Raw genomic sequence first — 19,167 nt, 5'->3', positions numbered from 1 at the left:
AATAGGAATAAGGAGGTAATTACATAGTAATAAGTTGGCATTTTACCAAGTAATTATTCAGCAATATGGTATTAAAGGAAGCATTTACCTCATAATAATGTGTACATTTTTAAGTGATTCCTTGAAATATTATGATAACTTTTTGGTAATTAGATGAATAATTTAACCTAACCCTAACCCTAAAAATCATTTGAAAATTATTCAGGAAGGACTCACTTTAATGTAGCCTAGTGGTCCAAAATAAAGAAATTACCTCAGGATATTCAAGCTATTCATATAAAAAAAATATCATCTTTTTTCTAAGAAGTTCCTTGGTAAAATACCACCCAGAGTAGTGGTTAGGGTTAAGGTAAAACACAACAAACAGTACAATCAACTAATCATTAACTGGTGACTTCACTCCAAATTCTTCTGTGGTTGTCATAGTTACAGCAGAAATTTTCTCACTAATTCTGCTTTGTTATTTTTCCCATAAAGTAAATCAAATGACTATTTTTTGTGTCATAATAAAATGTACAGGCAGTCATTTATTGGCACACTTTCAGTCTTTGACATCTGTTCCAACAACAACAATTCCTGATGCATTAGTCTGCAGGTCACTAGTTAACATGGTCACCATTTAATCCATAACACCAGCTGTAAGTTATCTGCAAAACAAATCTTGATTGTAACTACACTGGCAAACTTTTAATACCTTATTTGTATGTGTATATTTTATACCTTTGAAAAGAATGTGAATATGAGAGTAAATTCTTCTTTGTACTGAACATGTGACTGGTTTTCCTCTCAGTACAAATAGACATTTGCACATATATTTCTCTAACCCAGGGCTGCACAGAGCGCTTTGTCACCAGCCCTGAAGAAGTGATGGATGTAATAGATGAAGGGAAGGCCAACCGCCACATTGCTGTCACCAGTGAGTCACACTTCACGTCTTATTTTTTTATCACAGTTAAAATATAACAACATCAAGAGGCAAAGGTGAGAAACTTATGATGAGGTGCAAAGTGAACATCTCACTTACTGTAACAACATGACCTGCAGGAATGGTGAATTTAATTTCCTTTTAATGGATTCTGAATAAGAGGCTCTCTTCTTCTGACTCTGTTCTTCAGACATGAATGAGCACAGTTCCCGCAGCCACAGCATCTTCCTCATCAACATTAAGCAAGAGAATGTGGAGACGGAGCAGAAGCTGTGTGGAAAGTTGTACCTGGTCGACCTAGCTGGAAGTGAGAAGGTAGGACAAATGGGCATTTGATCTCTGAGTCAAATTGAAGTCTAATCAAACTTGATTTATATATATCTATAGAAGGCCACACAGATGACCAAGTATATCAGAGCATAAACTAAGCAATGAGGTCAAAGGAACTTGCTGCAGAGCTCAGAGACAGAATAGTTGCATAGATCTGGAGAAGGCTACAAAAAAGTCTGTTGCACTGAAGGTTCCCAAGAGCACAGTGGCCTCCATTATTACCAAATGGAAGAAATTTGGCACAACTCTTCCAATCGGGGAAGAAGGGTCTTAGTAAAAGAGGCAACCAAGAACCCGATGGTTGCTCTAACTGAGCTCCAGAGATCCTGAGTGGCTAAATGGAGTTAGGATATTTTTCCAACATGGAGGATGATCTTAATCTGACATGCCAGACAGATTTGTTTCACACATCCTTCTGGTACAACTTTACAAATGTGAATCAAACAAAATCATTACTCCTTAATTTTTCTGCAAAGGCACAACGGTGTTTGTATGGTGTTATTTGGCTCTGATCCACAACTAAACTGTGCAAAATCCAGTATAGCCAAAATTATGACAAACGTATATCTACAGCAAAATATAACTGTGAGCTAACTTACTTTAAATGATGACGCCGTAGGTGGCTGTGTGCTCTGCTGTGCGCTGCACAAAGATTTTCATCAAAGGCACAGTGTCCGACTCATTCAAAATGTCCTGATGGACGTGCTGCAGAGCCATGTGTGTCAGTCTTTTTTGAGTCACGGTGCTCCTTAATCCTGTTTTCAACCGTCTAAGTGTGGAGAATGACCTCTCAGGAGAGGCCACAGACATGTACGCGCAGAGGCGAAGTTCTACTAACTCTACTAACTTTTCCACCTCCCTCAGCAGCTCCTTAGTTTGTGGATGCAGGCCACCAAGAAAACCTACAACATCAGTGACTGTTTTAATACCCTTTTCTTTGTTGTCAGGTTGGAGAAAATAATTTATTTAAATCGAATAATATAATATTTCGAATATGTTTCATTCACTTCTGACAGGAAATGTATGACACGCTGTTGTATTGAAGAGGCTAAATATTTTTAAGTTGTAATTGTTTACACATTGTGTGCTCATACTGCCTGCCAACAGGGGGTGCTGCAGCACCCTCAGCACCCACCTCCTTGTGCCTATAGGCAGAGCCTTTGAAAAAAAAAAAACTTGGAGGGTGATTGGATGAATGTTCTGTCTGTCACGTCTTTACGGCCCAATCAGAGCTACAAAAAAGGTGACGTCATAGCCCTAAACCGAGGTGCATCACTACCGACGGGTAAACTCCACAGAGAGCTCGTTAACATGAACCATGGCGACTGTAGACATGTCAGGACATGACTTTTGTAATTTTTGAAAGAAAACAGCTCAATGCTGTTCTTTGTTCTTTTTTTAACGAAGAAATGTCATCAAGTTCTGATAAAACTTACGCTTTTGCAGCATCCACACTAATCTCTGCAACTATAATTGCACTGGCCTCTTCTCACTGCTTGCTTACATCACGACTCCATTACGCCTGCCCCTCGACTACTGCCCCTCGACGCTGATTGGTCCTGTCACTTTTTAACTGGGCCCGAACAGTTCAGACAGGAGCTTTGCAAGATTGATTCACCAGTGAGAAACATGGAAATTTTGAAATCTATTCATTGGAAAGTCCCTTGAGATGCAGCATTTCGTTTTCAAGGGGGACCAAATGGGTGTATCCATCTGCTTTGCAAGGTTAGGACGATCATGCATCCAAAAGGATAAGCTGTACCCGTAACACCACTAAGCCCAATAATAAAGTAACCCCAAAAAGGACATATCTGAGTCTTTTTTGGTCATGTGTCTTAGGAGGTCAAATTGTTTAAGTGAGGTCCTTTCACTTACCTTTGTTAGGGTTACTAATGGTTAACTAATGCATCTATAGAGCATTTATAACTCATTTAATAAATGACATAGAATTGCTTATTTTTAGATAATACATTAAGTATTTAGTAGTGCTTTACTAATGCTTTATTCATGCAAAAATCATGTAGTTGTTATATAAAGTGTTGTCAAAATGTTAGCTCCTTTTCAAAAGAGCACATCTAGATTGTATTAATTGTTATATTATTTATAAGGAACATTAATAAATGAGGGATGCACAATAGTATTGCCAGATAATAGCTTAAATAAGTTCATCGTTGGGTTCAGGAGGTATAAATATTTCTGCAGATATTTATAGCAAATATATTGGCTGTACACATCAGCAGACTGAATGCTTTACCATAAGATGAAGTAAGTGCATCTATGTACATATCAGAACAATAGGCCTGGATATGTCAGTATATTGGATATCATGCATCCTTAACATTAATCTACCATGAGCACAGCACTCAGCAACATTTAGCAAAGTTACAGTGGAAAGTGAAAACACATTTTAGCAGGCAGACACCTCAAGACTCATGTTGAACAGCCATCTGCTGTGACTGTGTCGGGGGTGTGAGGGGAGAGATGAGGATGCAGCAAGAGAGAAACAAACAGAGTTACACTAATGAGAAGGATACATTTAAGGCTGCCCTTCATTTATCCTATTCTTGTTAACTTCTATATGGTAATAGTGACAGTAATAATGGTAAAGGAATGTGCTGTAGTAGCAAGAACCACAACTTATATCAGTGGTTCTCAACTAGTCTAGTGTCTCCTTAATGACTAAGCACCACCCACATTTCTTAAAATTTTCAATCATAACTAAATGTTTTAATAGAATATAATATTTGTTAATATTTGAAATAAAATGGGGAGGCTTTATAATAGATGTAAGGCTGATATTGATTGTTACAGTAGTTTTAATCAGGCGGGTCCAACAGTGAGTCTGGTGTTAAAAGCTGGACCTGGCACTGTTCCTGATTTGCAGGATAACGCTACACTGGGACTTCATGTCTTTAAAGAAACTGTGTTTCATACATCAAAGAAGCTGATAAACAACATTTCAGGCTTCAAGCTGCAGTTTCTGAGCATTTTTAAATGCTAATTATACCCTATGCAATTATTTCGATTTGCATCCAACATTTTTAAGAATCCAGCTCATCCACTGAGGACTGAGTCTATTCTGAGGGATGGGCTTAGTCTGCGGCTGATGTAATATAGAGGTTAGTGTTTGCTCACTTTTCAGGAATCCAATCAGTGCAACTGAAGCAGACAAAAAAATCCCTTTCTGAGAAATAATATACCCCTGGAAAAATGATTTTTCTCAGTTCAGATAGGATTTAAAAGAGGTTTCAGCCGAGACTGAGGTCAAACTGAGTGAAGCCACAAACAACTAATTGCTCCCTCTAAGGTCTTTTGGCTGAAATCTGAGTCGACTCGCTTCATCTAAAAACAATGCATCTCCAGGATGTAGGTCATACTCTTGCAGCAGAGAGAAAAGACATTAGAGACCCGGCTGAACAGGACTGTCGCCTTTGGCTGCAGTCCACTGTTGATGGTATTGATGCAGGATATAGGACAGAGTATGTGTTTGGAGTAGTAGATGGCTATAAAATCTAGATTTATGCTGACGGCGGCAGTTTCTAGCTAATAAGTGCATCTATAAGTTGTCTCAGGCATCCCAGGGGGTGATGGAGGAAGTTACTCTGCTTCAATGACTTCTGAGACTTTAATACAAAACGTGAACCAAACAGGAAGTTTGTTAACGCTCCACAGAAGGCTTTGATTGAACGGCTTGGTTCTCCTTCATAATTAAGCTCCTCATTATCTCGCTGTAAATAATTGTATCCCATGACAATTGTGACACAGTATTGTGGGTAAAAATGCCTTTGCATTTATCTTCTCAAAGCTGGCTGGCTCTCTGTCTTTATCACTGTACAATGCATGGTTCAATGTGCTTTAACTTCACAGGCATTGGGTTTAATGCTGCCTATAAAGAAATATAATGTATATCTACACAGTATGGAAAAAGAGACACCTTTCTGTGACAGCTCTGTGGGATTTCTTTGCTGATTTTAGAGTTTCTCAGAGGTTCAAAATTGATTTTTCTCTAGAGAAGCATCTCCTTTTAAACCCCAGAAATCATGCACTAGCTATTTATCATTAAAAAAATAATTTTTCGATATATAAAGTATACTGATTCCTATGTACCAATGTCACATTTTTTACATGTTTCATTTAACTGCAGTGTGCCAATAAACGACTGTGAACAGAGCATATTATAAATCACATCTATTCATTTGTATTAAAACCATATAAACTCATCAACCACATCATTAAGTGTACCGATTAAACTGCCCATTTACACAGGTATCTAATCAGCCAATCAAAAGGGAGCTACCAGTGCATTTGGGTATGTAGCCATGATAAACACAAGCACAAGATAAACCAAGCATCAGAATAGGTAAAGGTGCCAACAAAAAGTATTCAACCCAAGGATGTTTTAGCCTTTTATTGATTTTCTAAATCAATCCTGGTCACTATAATTAACTTTTTTACAAAATAAAAATGCAAAAAAACCCTTCAATTTCAATGTGAAAACAGATTTCAACAGAGCAATTTCAGCCAAATAAAATATTTAATGTAAAATAAATGACTGCATAAATATTTACCCTTTTCAGGTCAGTATTTAGTAGAAGCAATTTGGCTGCAGTCACAACTCTGAGTCTGTGTGGATAGGTCTCAGTTAGGCTTGCACATCTTGACACTGCAATTTTACTCCATTCTTCTTTGCAAAACTGCTCAAGCTCTGTCAGGTTGAATGGGGATGAACAGCCATAAATTCTCTGTTGGGTAGAGGATGACCAAAAAGCATAATTTTGGTCTCATCAGACCAAAGAACTTTCTTCTACTTCTCCCAGATGCCTTATGATTGACCTCTGGTCAAGATTTGATATTAAATATTAAATACGAAAGGTTTTCTTCAACAGTGGCTTCCTCTTTGCCACTTCCCATAAAGCTTTGACTTCACTAATTGTGAGACTTCCAGCACCAGCTGGTTGGACCTCTGTTGAAGTAGGTCAGTCACTATAAAGGGGGAAAATATTTATACAGTCACTGGTTTTACCTTACACATTTTGTTTAATCGACATTGCTTTGTAGAAATCTGTTTTTACTTCAACATTAAAGAGGTTTTTAGTATTTTTTTGCAGGTAGTCTGGCAAGCTTTCATGTTTTTTTACCACAAGTTTTGATCCTGTCATTTGAATGCCACAGATAAAATCAAAACCCCTCAGAGCATTTTTCCAACCTTATTTTGTCTAATTCTGGTGAGCCCTCAGTTTCCATTCATAGCTGACAGGAGTGAAATCAGGTGCGGTCTTCTGCTGCTGTCACCCATCTGCTTCAAGGTTTGACATGTTGGGCATTCAGAGATGCTCTTCTGCATAACTTGACCCTTCCAGATGGTTGTTCATAAAAATCCCAGAAGATCATCAGTTTGTGAAATAGTCAGACCGGCCTGTCTGGCTCCAACAACCACTCATATAAACTATCACCATTCTGATGCTCACTTTGAGCTTCAGCCGATCATCTTGACCCTTTCTACACGCTTAAATACATTTTTTGCTTCCTTGTAATTGGCTGATTAAATATTCATGTAAATGAGCAGTTGAACGGGTGTACCTAATGAAGTGATCAGTGAGTATTTGTCAAATTATACAGTCATTTCTCAGATAATTTGTAATTTTACTGTCACAAATCATTTAGTTTCTTGGTTTCTCAGAAGCATAGATTATGATCTCATTCCTCCTGTGTTTGTGTTTCTGTGTCAGGTCAGTAAGACAGGTGCAGAGGGAGCGGTACTGGATGAGGCCAAGAACATCAACAAGTCTCTGTCGGCTCTGGGGAACGTCATCTCATCCTTGGCCGAGGGAACGGTATGTGGAGAAATTTCTCTCCAGTCTCCTTGTCTATTAGACACCCCTGGTACTGGTGCTGCTTCATCATTTTTCTTGTTTTTAACACCTAACACCTGCTGCTCTGGGTTTTGTTTCCAAAACTGAGTCTAACCTGTAAGAAATTGATTGAATACTTTAGATTGGATCAACCTTTAAGTCTTCAATGTCCCAAATGTGTGTAATATCAAATAACATCCACAACCAGATGGCAAACAACCCCAGTATCTCTCTCCTTATTGGAGTTCCATCCTCAGCCCTGGCTCAACCTTCAGGGAATACTTTGACATTTTAGAGGAAATATCTGTTTACTTTCTTGCCAAGAGCTGGGCCAAAGATGGATACTGCTCTCATATATATACTGTAAATATTAAACCAGCACTTGTCTGCTTAGTTTAGTGTAAAGACTATAGAGGGGAATGACTAGAACCTCACTGTAAAACTCAAATCTAAGAAAGTGTATGTGTCTTTTTTCTGTCAAAAATATCTAATTTCACTTTTAAGCTTCTTTAATCCAACAAGTCCAAATAAAGCTCTTATTTCAGGATATAAAACACAATATTTAAGGCTTAAATTGCTTTGTCTAAATTAAGATATCTGCCAGTGGAGCAGTCATTTTACTTGATGTCTTGAAATGAGATGTTCTTACTAAACAAGATGGTACATCTTATTCCAAGACTCAGTTCAAATGTCCTTGCTTCACTGGCAGATATTCTTATCACAAGCAACTCAGGCTATAATTTTGTGTTTTGCATATGAAGTCAGTTCTTTTTCTGGGCTTCACAGGTGAACGTGGCTCAAGATTGATAAAGAGGATATTTTTGATTCAAAATTAGACAAACTACTGCCTTCAGTGTGTTAGGAATTTAATTGTTTCTTACTGAGAAATAGTCCATGCATGCCATTGTTTTACATTTAGGGGAATCAAACCTTTTATTTGAAGACAGATAACCTTTTTATTTTGCATTATTTGTGTTGTCTGATGTCGTGCTTTGTGATACGCTAAGCAAAGCAGTGGCTAAGTGTTTGCTTTAAAGATGCAGCAAAGTGGACAAATCAAAAGTCATCTGCCCTTGTTTTATCAAACATTTACCTTTTTACTGTTGCTTTATTTTTCTTTTTAATCCACAACAAGTTCCTTTTTTCACAGACAAGTTCATGTCTTAATCCTAAATTTAACCAAAGTTCTTTTTTTTCCAAAGGCAGGTCAGTATTCAAAGAGGAAGTCAAATCCCCTTAGTTTAAGTAAGCAAAGAAATGCAAAATGAAATAAAAAAAAGCTTTAAATGCAAATAATGAAATGTCAATTTGCAGGTCACCTCTAAAACATTCTAACATTAATCATGATTACAAATTTTAAATGTTTGACATCTCTAATTTATAAAATTAGTTTTTTTTTGCAACAAATAGCAACTCTAAAGCAATGTTAAAATCAACACCAAGGTTAACTAGAGCATTTTAATTTAACACCCCTGCTGTCAATTCAAGAGCCAAAACTCATGATAGCGCAGAAGACAGAGATAATATTTCAATAAAAGGATGAATATGTTGTTTTTACTATTATTTATTACCAGCACTAACTAGGAATTAAATCAAGCTCAAGCTGCTTTTTAAAGCAGTGAATATGATAGTTACTTGTTATTTTAATATATTTTACTTGCATTTTTTTAAGTGCATTTAGTGATGCATAGAAAAAAGTTTCACTGAAACAACTAAATCTACTGAATTCTTTGAAAGAAATGAAGCTCAGAGTTAGCTAGTACATGCAGGACATGGTGGTCATACGCCCAGATGTGATCAGCAGATGGCCAGCCGATCCCAATTATCTCCTCCCAGCTCTCCAGCCAATCACAGCTCTTTCTCTCAACACAGCAGTCCATTTAGATAGGATGTACTTCTAACTAGTCCCTGCTTGCTGATGCACCAAGCTGCTGCTGCTCGTGCTGGCAAAGCTTAACCTCCTCCACCCCAGCCTCCTCCTTTATAGCATAAAGCTTGTTTCACCGTCATATTTAGATTCATGCTACTACTGGTTAATTGCTTTTTAGCTAATTTTATTGTATTCAGTTTGCATTGTCATAATCCATATGTGCTTCCTAGAAAGTCAAAGTATGCTGCTTGACTACCTCAGAGAGCATCTTTTTAGCAGAGCCTTATTTTGCAATAAAATGGTTAAATGTTTTAATGGTAGATTTTTTCATGTTTTCTTCAGGTTCATAATTTATTGGTATTTGAAATTGACTTGGGGGACTGCACTGAGTAAGTTGGGGTCCTCCATGTTGCCCGCAGTTGCCCTGCCCTGTTTAAGAAGAGGCTAGGTCCCATCATGCCTGAGTTGTGCTGAATCCATACATTCTCATTCAATTCTTCCTTTATAGTTGTGTTGTATGAATGCTGCAGTAAAAATGAGCTTGTTTTCCTTCCCCTCATTAATAATCCTTAATGCTGCTTCAGCTGGTGACTTATTCATTATAAGAAACCAACAAACTCACCCACTCACTCTGCCTACCCTAGGCTCCTTCCAAGCTCCATCAGAGTAATTAAACCATTAACCATCCCCTATTATATAAGTGTCTACAACTCTTCAGGATCTCCCCATTTAACAGGAGACTGTAAAAGTCTGCCACATCTTCCATAAATCTACTGGCATTCATTCCTTATTCATCACACAAAGGTTTTTTCAAGATGCTACAAAGGTTAAAGAGGTAACACTGTGAATGATGCATCAGAGGAAGAAAAACACCTCCTCTTCCTTTGTTCTGAGCTGGTGCTCACAGCAGCATATTTACTGTTTTTGAAAAGAAGGAATGTCTGACGCCGCTCAGCAATTCAGAGTGCCTTTCACTATCTTAAAAGCATCTGCTATCTCTTTTTTTTAAGGCCTTTCTCATGGTTCTGGATTCTCTTTCTTCCTCCCCTCTCTTTATCTCGCTGTAGAAATCCCACGTGCCATACCGAGACAGCAAAATGACTCGCATCTTACAGGACTCGCTGGGTGGGAACTGTCGCACCACCATGTTCATCTGTTGCTCTCCCTCCAGCTACAACGACGTAGAGACCAAATCCACCTTAATGTTTGGCCAAAGGTAACATATGCTGAGTTGTCATTTGCTGCTGCACCACACATCTCTGCCACGCTGTTTTAAAACATTTGCTTAACTCAGATATCTCCCTCACATATCATTGCCTCCAACTTTGCTTTTGGCAGCCCTCTGCCCTGCTTTGGAGGCAGAGCTTGTGTTGCAATTTGCTTTCTGATCGTGCTCAGATTGCTTAAAGAGCTTCTTTTCTAATCTAAAGCTGCCCTCATAGGAGGAGAGATTTGGTTTGCTTACTTGATTTCAGCAGCCATAGCTCACTGTCAACTAGCAGATGGGAGGAAAGATCCCGAAAAAGCCGCCCTGTGCATCCCCAGACTTCTCCCCTCTACAGCTGAATCCCTTAAAAAGAGAGTGACAAGAGAGTTGGTGGAAATAAATAATGTATGACTGAGCAAAGGGGGTGACAGAACCCACAGCAGACATAAATATGGTCCCTCATTTCTCCCTCTGTCAGCCACAGCGGCTGCTGAACACCAGTATCAATTGCCTTTTGAAAATCAATACACCAAAAACACTATAAGACATTTCTGTCACATTTATAAGGATATTTAAGCAGAACTGGTGTCTGATAAAGTAATTTTGAGCAGGAGTTACAATAATAAACTTAGCTAATTGAAATTTAGAGACTTGTCTTTTTCAATTGAAACATTTAAGTTCCTTTAACAAATAGGGGTTCAGTGGTTGAATGGGTTGTGCACACTGTAAAGATGCAGCACGTAAAAAGCCATTAGCACTTCAACATTTACTTCACTGCCACGATGTTTGATTTTCAGCTCTATCCAAATAAAGTGTTGTCTAAATTCAGATTTGATGATCCTATTAAGGTAGAGCCGTTTGTCTCATTTATATCAGGGAATTAATGAATATAGTGGACAGTGTTTTTCCCACTGGAGTGTGAAATTAAATGCCAGCCACCGATGTGCAATTCACATGAGTGGATCTCATCGCTGCAGCTGGAGTGTCATGAATGTTTCATCTGTGGAACGCCCCTCGTTTGCGTCATAATTGAGCAATTATTTATAGTCACATACTGTTCTCTGTCCTCCTATGATATGCATGCTTGCTATATTTGATGTGAACATGTTTTCAGGTGTTTGGAGTGTTTTTCATGATGAATCATTTCCTCCCTCTCAGTACATGCACCATGCAGCACATTTGGCAGAGACCCAATTTGCATACCAATTAATGAGATGCAAGACCACTTTCATATAGCAGCAAGGGCTCCAATACCCCTGTTGATAGCGCCTATATTCTCTTTTTTCCCCCCTTTTTTCTATACTTTCTTCACTTTCTTTTCCTCTGCTCCCCCTTTTTCCTTTCCAATTAGAGCCAAGACCATCAGGAACACCGTAACTGTGAACCTGGAGCTCACGGCCGAGCAGTGGAAGAAGAAGTATGAGAAAGAGAAAGAGAAGAACCGGTCAATGAAGGAGACGATTCAAAGACTGGAGGCTGAGCTGAACCGCTGGAGGAGTGGTAATAATAACACTGTTATCTCTCCAACACCTCAGAAAAACACAGAATATATAAACAAGTCTTCTTCAGGGAAAGAACTGGTAACGTAACTGCACAGGCACTTTGAACATATCTGTGCTTTTAAGGTCAGAGTAATGGTAATTAGTAAAGACTGCATGATCTCCAGAGGATTAATCCTAATGGTTTAGTAATCCTTTGATTGAATTTTGATCTCAATTCCTGGATTTGTCGCTACTATTTTTAGTACAAACATATAAATCCCTAAGTATTATTAGTATCAATAACAACTTATTTCTAAGTTCATCTAGCAACAGCAGGTGAAATTAAGAATGTATTCAATTTTTGGATTTGATGTCCAAATATTGTAGCAATGAAGCATGCTAAGCAAAGTTTTGCGTAGGGTAATAATACCAACCATGCCCTCATTGTCTCTGTAAACATTTTTTCATGCAGAGATAGCATTTTTGTCAAAACATGTCTTTGTCTAGATACAGTCAGTGTTGCATCATAATTTGGGGCAAAGCATGCCATGGGGGAAAATAATTCTTTACCCCTAGCTGGAAATGCTGTGAACGTGTTGATTTAAAACTCCAATACTAATAAGCTGTAATGTGCTACATTGAATAATAACTGTTAAATGACAAAGAATGATATATCAGACTAAAAAGAATAGGGTCTGATTGTTGAACAAATGACCCCACTCAATGACTTTTACTAATCCTAGTTGACTTTTCTGCCTGGTTGAATCCCCTGGTAAGAGATAATGGTGAACTATAAAAATAGTTCCATGGGTTTATTTGCATGGCTGTAGACTCATGACGTTTAAACTGATATAAAAATGACAAAAAAAATCATATATATTTTGCAATTTTATCTCAGATTTAAGAAAATGATTCCAGATTATGACATGGTAAGATTCAAAACTGGTTAAAAAAGCCAGTGTTATATATGCACAAAACAATAGAATATTAAAGGATATGATACAGTTAATTTGATACTATAGGATACATAAAAATGTAGTTTGAGGTGGGAGCTTGTTATGATATGATAGAGACAGTATGTTACAATGCTATATGATATGATATAGTACGATACAATACAATACGATATGATAGAGACAGTACGTTACAATGGGATATAATACGATGCAATGCGATACAACATAATATATGATTTGATATGACAAAGACAGTACATTACAGTACAATAACATACAAATCCATGCGAGAGGGTACAATGTAATACGGTATAATAGGGTACAATACAATAGCGTACAGTACAAAAGAGTACAGTATGTTACAATACAACATGATAGAGACAGTACATTACAGTGTGATACGATACAACATGATATGATATGATATGATGCGTCAAGCCAATGCAGAGACATTAATCCATGCTTTTATCACTTGTAGAATAGATTACTGTAATGCTCTCCTTTCTGGCCTCCCTAAAAAGAAAATCGCAAATCTCCAGCTACTCCAGAACTCAGCTGCTAGAATGTTGACAAAGACCAGAAAGAGAGATCACATTACACCGATTTTAAGGTCTCTGCATTGGCTACCTGTCTCTTTTAGAATTGATTTTAAGGTTCTTTTACTGGTTTTTAAAGCTCTTAAGGGTCTTGCACCTTCTTATTTATCGAATTTGCTTTTACCCTATGAGCCCAGTAGAGCCCTCAGGTCTTCAGGAAGTTCTCTGTTAACCGTTCCCAAAGTTAGAACTAAAACTTACGGTGAGGCATCTTTTTATCCAATGTTAATGTTTTTAAAAGCAAACGCAAGACTTACCTTTTTAGTCTAGCTTTTACCTGAATTTAATATGCCCATCTAAATCTGTTTTAGTAATTTAGGTTTTATCTTATTCTGTTTTAATTTCAGAATGATCTTTTAGTAGTTTATCCTCTTGTTTTACTGTCTTTTCCTAAGTTCTTTTTAAGTGTTTTATTTCCCTGTTTGAGCATATTGCCGTTACCTTTTAGTGTTTTTATTGTCATTACAGCACCCTTTTATTATTTTACACTTTAACCTAACCTCCAGTGTTTACTCACTTTAAACCTTCAAGATGGCGTTTCCTGTGTACATACCGGGTTTATATTATTCCTGTTCTACCAGTGTCTTACTTATGATGCATTTCTATCTACTACTACTTCTGTGAATGGATTGTGTGTGTGTGTGTGTGTGTGTGTGGGGTCAGACATTGTGAATTTGGGTCATACCCTCTTTTATCTTCTTTTAATTTATCTATCTGTGTGTAAAGCACTTTGTGCTACATTTTCTTGTATGAAACGTGCTATATAAATAAAGTTTGATTGATTGATTGATATGATAGAGAAAGTACGTAACAATACAATATGATACGATACGAATACAATGCTATACGATATGACACATACAATATAACATGATATGATAGGATGTGATAGAGACAGTACGTTACAATGCGATAAATACTAAAACATGCAATAGGATATGGTGCAACAGGGTACAGTACCAGGGGGTACAGTATGTTACAATAAAATATGATGGAGACAGTACATTGCATTGCGATATGATACGATACAATATGGTATGATGCGATATGATAGAGGCAGTACGGCATCGTAGATTTGATTCAGATTGTTTTCTCTTAGTGAAATTTGTCTTGGCCTTACCTGTATTTCTTATTTAGCTGCCTTCACAATAGTCGTTATGAATTAGTAAAACAACAGTCTACATGTAAACAGAAGCACATACCAGTGAAAACCATATCATATCACACTTTTTACCCACATTTTACATGATTTACACGACACTATTGCACAAACTGTAAAACCTTAAGAAACATCTTTGTAAAATTTTGATCAAGGCAGGCAGATAAACGCATCAGCAGGTAAGAATTTGATGCTGAAGATCACTGAGAATCTTATCCAAAGAGCACTACCTTTACACAGTCCCCTATAGAAATTATTTCATCCCCCTATCTCCTTGTTTCAATCTCTGTTCATGCATGAAAGACTACATACTAACAGGAAAAAAATCCACCAGCCTGCTAGCCTGGAGATATTATTTTTCAGACCACGTAGGTGCAGATTTAACCTTTATTTGATACCATCTGAATACAAGTGAGTGGGGATATGAGCACAGAGCAGAGAAAAAGTCTTGCTGGCCTCATGCCTAAAACACTTAAAAATACCTTTCTGGCTTTTCTCGTACCATTCAGACTCTTACTCTTGTTATAATTGGAATTCCCACTCATTGTAGTGAGGGCAGGGATTGCCTCAGGCTTTATGTTTTATGAATCTTATGTATTAGTAATCCTAACACTGTTGAGGCCTAATCATAGCTACAGAGGAGTCATAACTTACTCTGATTGTCTCCCTTGTCAGTACACACACTTACATAAAACCCAAAAACACACAGGCATAAAGAACTTCACACACTCTTTCTCTCACACACTAGCATGATACAATTTTCTCCTCATCATCTCCTGCTGGACTATAGGTCAGTTCAAATGTCAGCGCTCTCAATGCTACTGATCGGTTGACATTTAAGAGGTGTAATGAATCTTGCCGGATGTTTTTCCTGAAGATCATTTCCTCTATGCTTGACCTGAATTTTAAAACTCTGCTACATATCTTCATTGGATACCCATCAGTAAAATTAGACATTTTATGACTTCATTGCTCACGGTTACTCTCGTTGTCCTTCAAACACACAGACACAGTATTTCCCTCCAGCCTTTATTCCTGTGTTTTTCTCACGATTCAAACTTTTAATTTCCTAATGGATCATTTTGACAGCATTGTTTCCCCTCTTTGCTCCCTATATTCCTGCTCACCTCAGGGCAAGAACTCCTTGAGACAATAGCTGTTGACCTCTATCTTCTACCGCATTGCAAGACATTTATTCAAGGGTGGTCCAAAGCGAAGAACAGCTGTCTCCCCCGGTCAATTTCACCCAGTCTCGTCATTCAGGCCAGGGAGGAGGGTCAGCAATCTCCTCTACTGTTCACTCTAGTGTTTTTTAGGTTTTTGTTTCAGTTTCACTTCATTGATTGGCACACTTTCAGCCAGACTAGACCAGAAGCAGCTAATCAGTGGAAGGTACCAACCAGGTGTCTTGTTTCAACTATGGATTACTTCAACCTTGTCTTAAAGGTCACAACGCTCAATTTCCAAATTGATCCTCCCCCTCTTTTGGGCTACATTCAGCCTGTCAAATCAGTGCTGTTAAGTACTGCAAGAGTGGAGAAGATCCAGTAGGTTCAGTTATAACGCAACGAGAAAAGGAGGGAGAGTGTCTGCATGCAAACATAAATGAGATAACATTTAGTACACATAATTTGACTTAAACAGAAACATTTTGACTCAACTGTGGGACACTTATATGCATAAGATGCTCATCTGCATTGTACTATCAAGTATATCACCTTTTCTTGATGACCTAAGGTCAAATTTTGAACCTTTTATCTTTGTTCTTATTTGTTTGATACTTTATTCATTTTAAGTACTTGTATTTCTTTGACTATGTGCTTTTAGCCTTTATTGTAATTTTGCTTTAATTTCCCTTTACAGTTAAGTGGTTATCATGCAACACACTTAATAAAAATAGTAACAAAATAGCATTTTGACATCATTTTTATGTTCTATCAAGTTTAAATAGCCAATGAAATTGAAGCTGACATATTAACTCCTCATGACAGTTTCTCTCAGCATAGCTAGAATATTTTACACGCATCAAAACAACATCTGAAGCCTGTTAGAGGAGGTTTTAGCTTGTTATGAAATGGACTGAAATGAATTCTGATTCCCTCTCTTATGAGCTACAAGCAAACAAGACATGATCAATCATCTCTAGTCTCAATAACGATTTATAATTCTTGTTACCACTGCTGCAAGAGAAGGTGTCAAATGAAGTGAGTTGAAGCATTTCTTAAGAGCCTTCCTTCACATTTTTCATAGAAAAGGTCTTTGGCTGAGTGAAATTACACCCACACACTGACCAGTTAATTACAAAACTGAACATTTTTGTAAATCAATCTAATCAGTGATGGTGTTCTCGATGCAGCCTCCTTGATGAACTAAGAAATAAACATAACAAGCCTTTTGTGACACAGTAGTTTATTTTGAACCTCATATGTTTATACTGTACTGGAATAAGAGCTGACTCAGAGCCAAACAGCGTTGCTAGTGAACTGAAAAATCTGAACTAAAAATATGTCTGCAGGTCGGGACTTTCAGGGGTCACAAGACATTGCTTTCTCTCTCCTCTGCTCTGTATCTGTAACAGACACTAATGTTAGCATGTGCATTTTAATGAGATGATAAAGAGCTTAATGAAACGTATTTCCAGATGGTTGAATAAAACAGGCAACAGAGAGTGTGACAGAGAGAGAAGCAGAGATACTCCCAGGAATAATAACATTTTTCACCTTCCAGCACATTTAAGTCAGAGTTGATGTTTTCCCAAGTCCTCTAGTCATGACCACTGTCAAACAATTAGAAAATAACTAGGGATGCACATTATTGAATTTATGCCAATATCTGATAAGCTACTATTTACACATTAATACTGATATCCATACAGATATTTCAATGTTGTTCAGACTTAAAACTTCAGTCCTTTAAACACAAAATCTGAAGTTTGAAGGTGAACAAATTAACAAGCTTTCGTCTTTAAAAAACATTTTAAAGTCTGAGAAATGATGAGTAAAGAGAAAGACATCAGCTGATGTAAGCATGTTGGTCCAGCCTAAAACTCTGCTAACGTATTTGTTTTCTACAGTCAATATTTACAGCTGATAAAGACAGTTTTCACTGCCAAATATTGGTGATAAATATAGACAAAAATGGGCGCCGGTTTAGCTCAGTAAAGTTAAAATAGACTGCAGCCCAAAGTTTTACAAGAACGTTCAACAACCACAGAGCAATGTTTTCACAAGTTGCCTAAAGTAAGAAGCAGATGAATAACTATCTATAAAACAGAGAATTAACTGAGCTAAGGCTTCGTATTCACAAAACTTCAGCATTAATTTAGTTTCACATCCATGTCAGATAAACCAGGTTGATGTAAGCCGTCAGGCTCTGCTTTGTGTTCGTAAGATCAGGTCCAGATGAACGTCAGGAAACTTGATTTATGGCCACATATCAATATCCACAGACTAGGAAACAGTGTGGATCTCTATCACATCCAAATATCCCCAATTCAAGCAGATATTTATCTGTTTTTCGCCTGTTTTCACCCACTCCTCACAGAGCAGACTTCTGTGTTTCACAGCCCAGAGCCAAGCAGCTGTGTCGAGCACAGACGTGGCGTCAGTGTAATCCCCTGTTGTTGTGTGTGTAGTTCCACCTTTTTTGGATGGGTATTCAAGGTTGGCTCCCCTACGGAAGGGTGTCGAAAAGTGGGATGGTGGGAGTCGGTTTTTTGGGACCTCTTCAACTTTTGCTCTATGGAAACGCAAAAAAGAAAAATGCGTAATGTGCCGCACAGAACTGGAGAGATAACCAAATTTCTATAAAATCTGTTACAGATTTTATAGCCAGATTAAGCGTAAAGAAAAAGACTTTGTAATACAAAAAAAAAAAAAAAAGTGAAAACAAATAATTTTATGCAATTTTTTTTCAAGATTGTAATAAATTATTTCAACAGTGCCCCGATATTAAGCAAGAAAAAAGCAAGCAATTTTCCATCATGTATTTATGGGAAAATGTCTGATATTTGGTGACGAACAGGAAAAACTGTAAATTTGAATCAGGGACTCCAGAATAAAAGCCTTATATCATTAAATTCATTTTTTTTTTTTTTTTTTGCAATGGGATCAAAAATTCTGTTTCAATGAAGAGTATACCCAATAAAGACTAAGTTAAGAGCAAACCCTCCTACACTACTTCAAACAGGCTGAGTGTATATAAAAACTGTACAGAGCTTATTATGGACCCATAACAGGTTTTGATATTAAGATTTCAGAATTCTATTGAAAAAAGGTACCCATCAAATTTTATGTTGGCATTATCATTGTCAAAATAATAAAAACTAATAAAATAAAATAAAAGACCAAAAAAGCTGCAAAATGGCTTCAACACCCTCTTTGGATAAAATATAGCATGTCTATGCCTTGGATAGAAGTTTGTCTCTGTATAATCCACTCATATTTAAATGCTTTTAAGTATAATTGAGCTAGCAAAGCATGGAATAAGAGCACTGACTTTTCGTTTACTTAGTCTGTAATATCAGTTGGCTCCTCAATATGGCGGTCAGAACAATTCCCAACTGGTGCAATGACATTGGGTGCCAAGCTTAAACAGGTTTATTACATTAAACATTAAATCATTACCTGAGCGCTTAATCTGACAAGCCTAACCACCAACAGCAGTCAGGATATGGACCTGCCCTTGGTGTTCAATGAAAATCTCTATGACTGCTGCAAGACAAACATGAAGAACGACTTAAATGAGAAATATTTAGAGGAGACATGTTTGATGTGTTTTTTCTTGTGATAA

At 37.4% G+C, this 19,167-nt stretch overlaps 1 protein-coding gene across 1 annotated transcript in view; it reads left to right on the top strand.

Moving 5' to 3' along the window:
* The window catches only part of kif5ab (kinesin family member 5A, b), a 147,937-nt gene that overhangs the window by 74,680 nt on the left and 54,090 nt on the right, over nucleotides 1-19,167 (top strand). The window contains exons 7-11 of the mRNA XM_041783080.1: nucleotides 829-916; nucleotides 1,116-1,240; nucleotides 6,985-7,089; nucleotides 10,045-10,193; nucleotides 11,536-11,684. Of these exons, the coding sequence (XP_041639014.1) occupies nucleotides 829-916; nucleotides 1,116-1,240; nucleotides 6,985-7,089; nucleotides 10,045-10,193; nucleotides 11,536-11,684 (616 nt within the window). The remainder of the gene's footprint in view (nucleotides 1-828; nucleotides 917-1,115; nucleotides 1,241-6,984; nucleotides 7,090-10,044; nucleotides 10,194-11,535; nucleotides 11,685-19,167) is intronic.

The sequence above is a fragment of the Cheilinus undulatus genome, linkage group 3 (assembly GCF_018320785.1).
Source record: "Cheilinus undulatus linkage group 3, ASM1832078v1, whole genome shotgun sequence".
NCBI classification, from domain to species: Eukaryota; Metazoa; Chordata; class Actinopteri; order Labriformes; family Labridae; genus Cheilinus; species Cheilinus undulatus.
The sequence above is the reverse complement of the archived record's forward strand: the minus strand, read 5'-3'. Positions and strand labels throughout refer to the sequence as shown.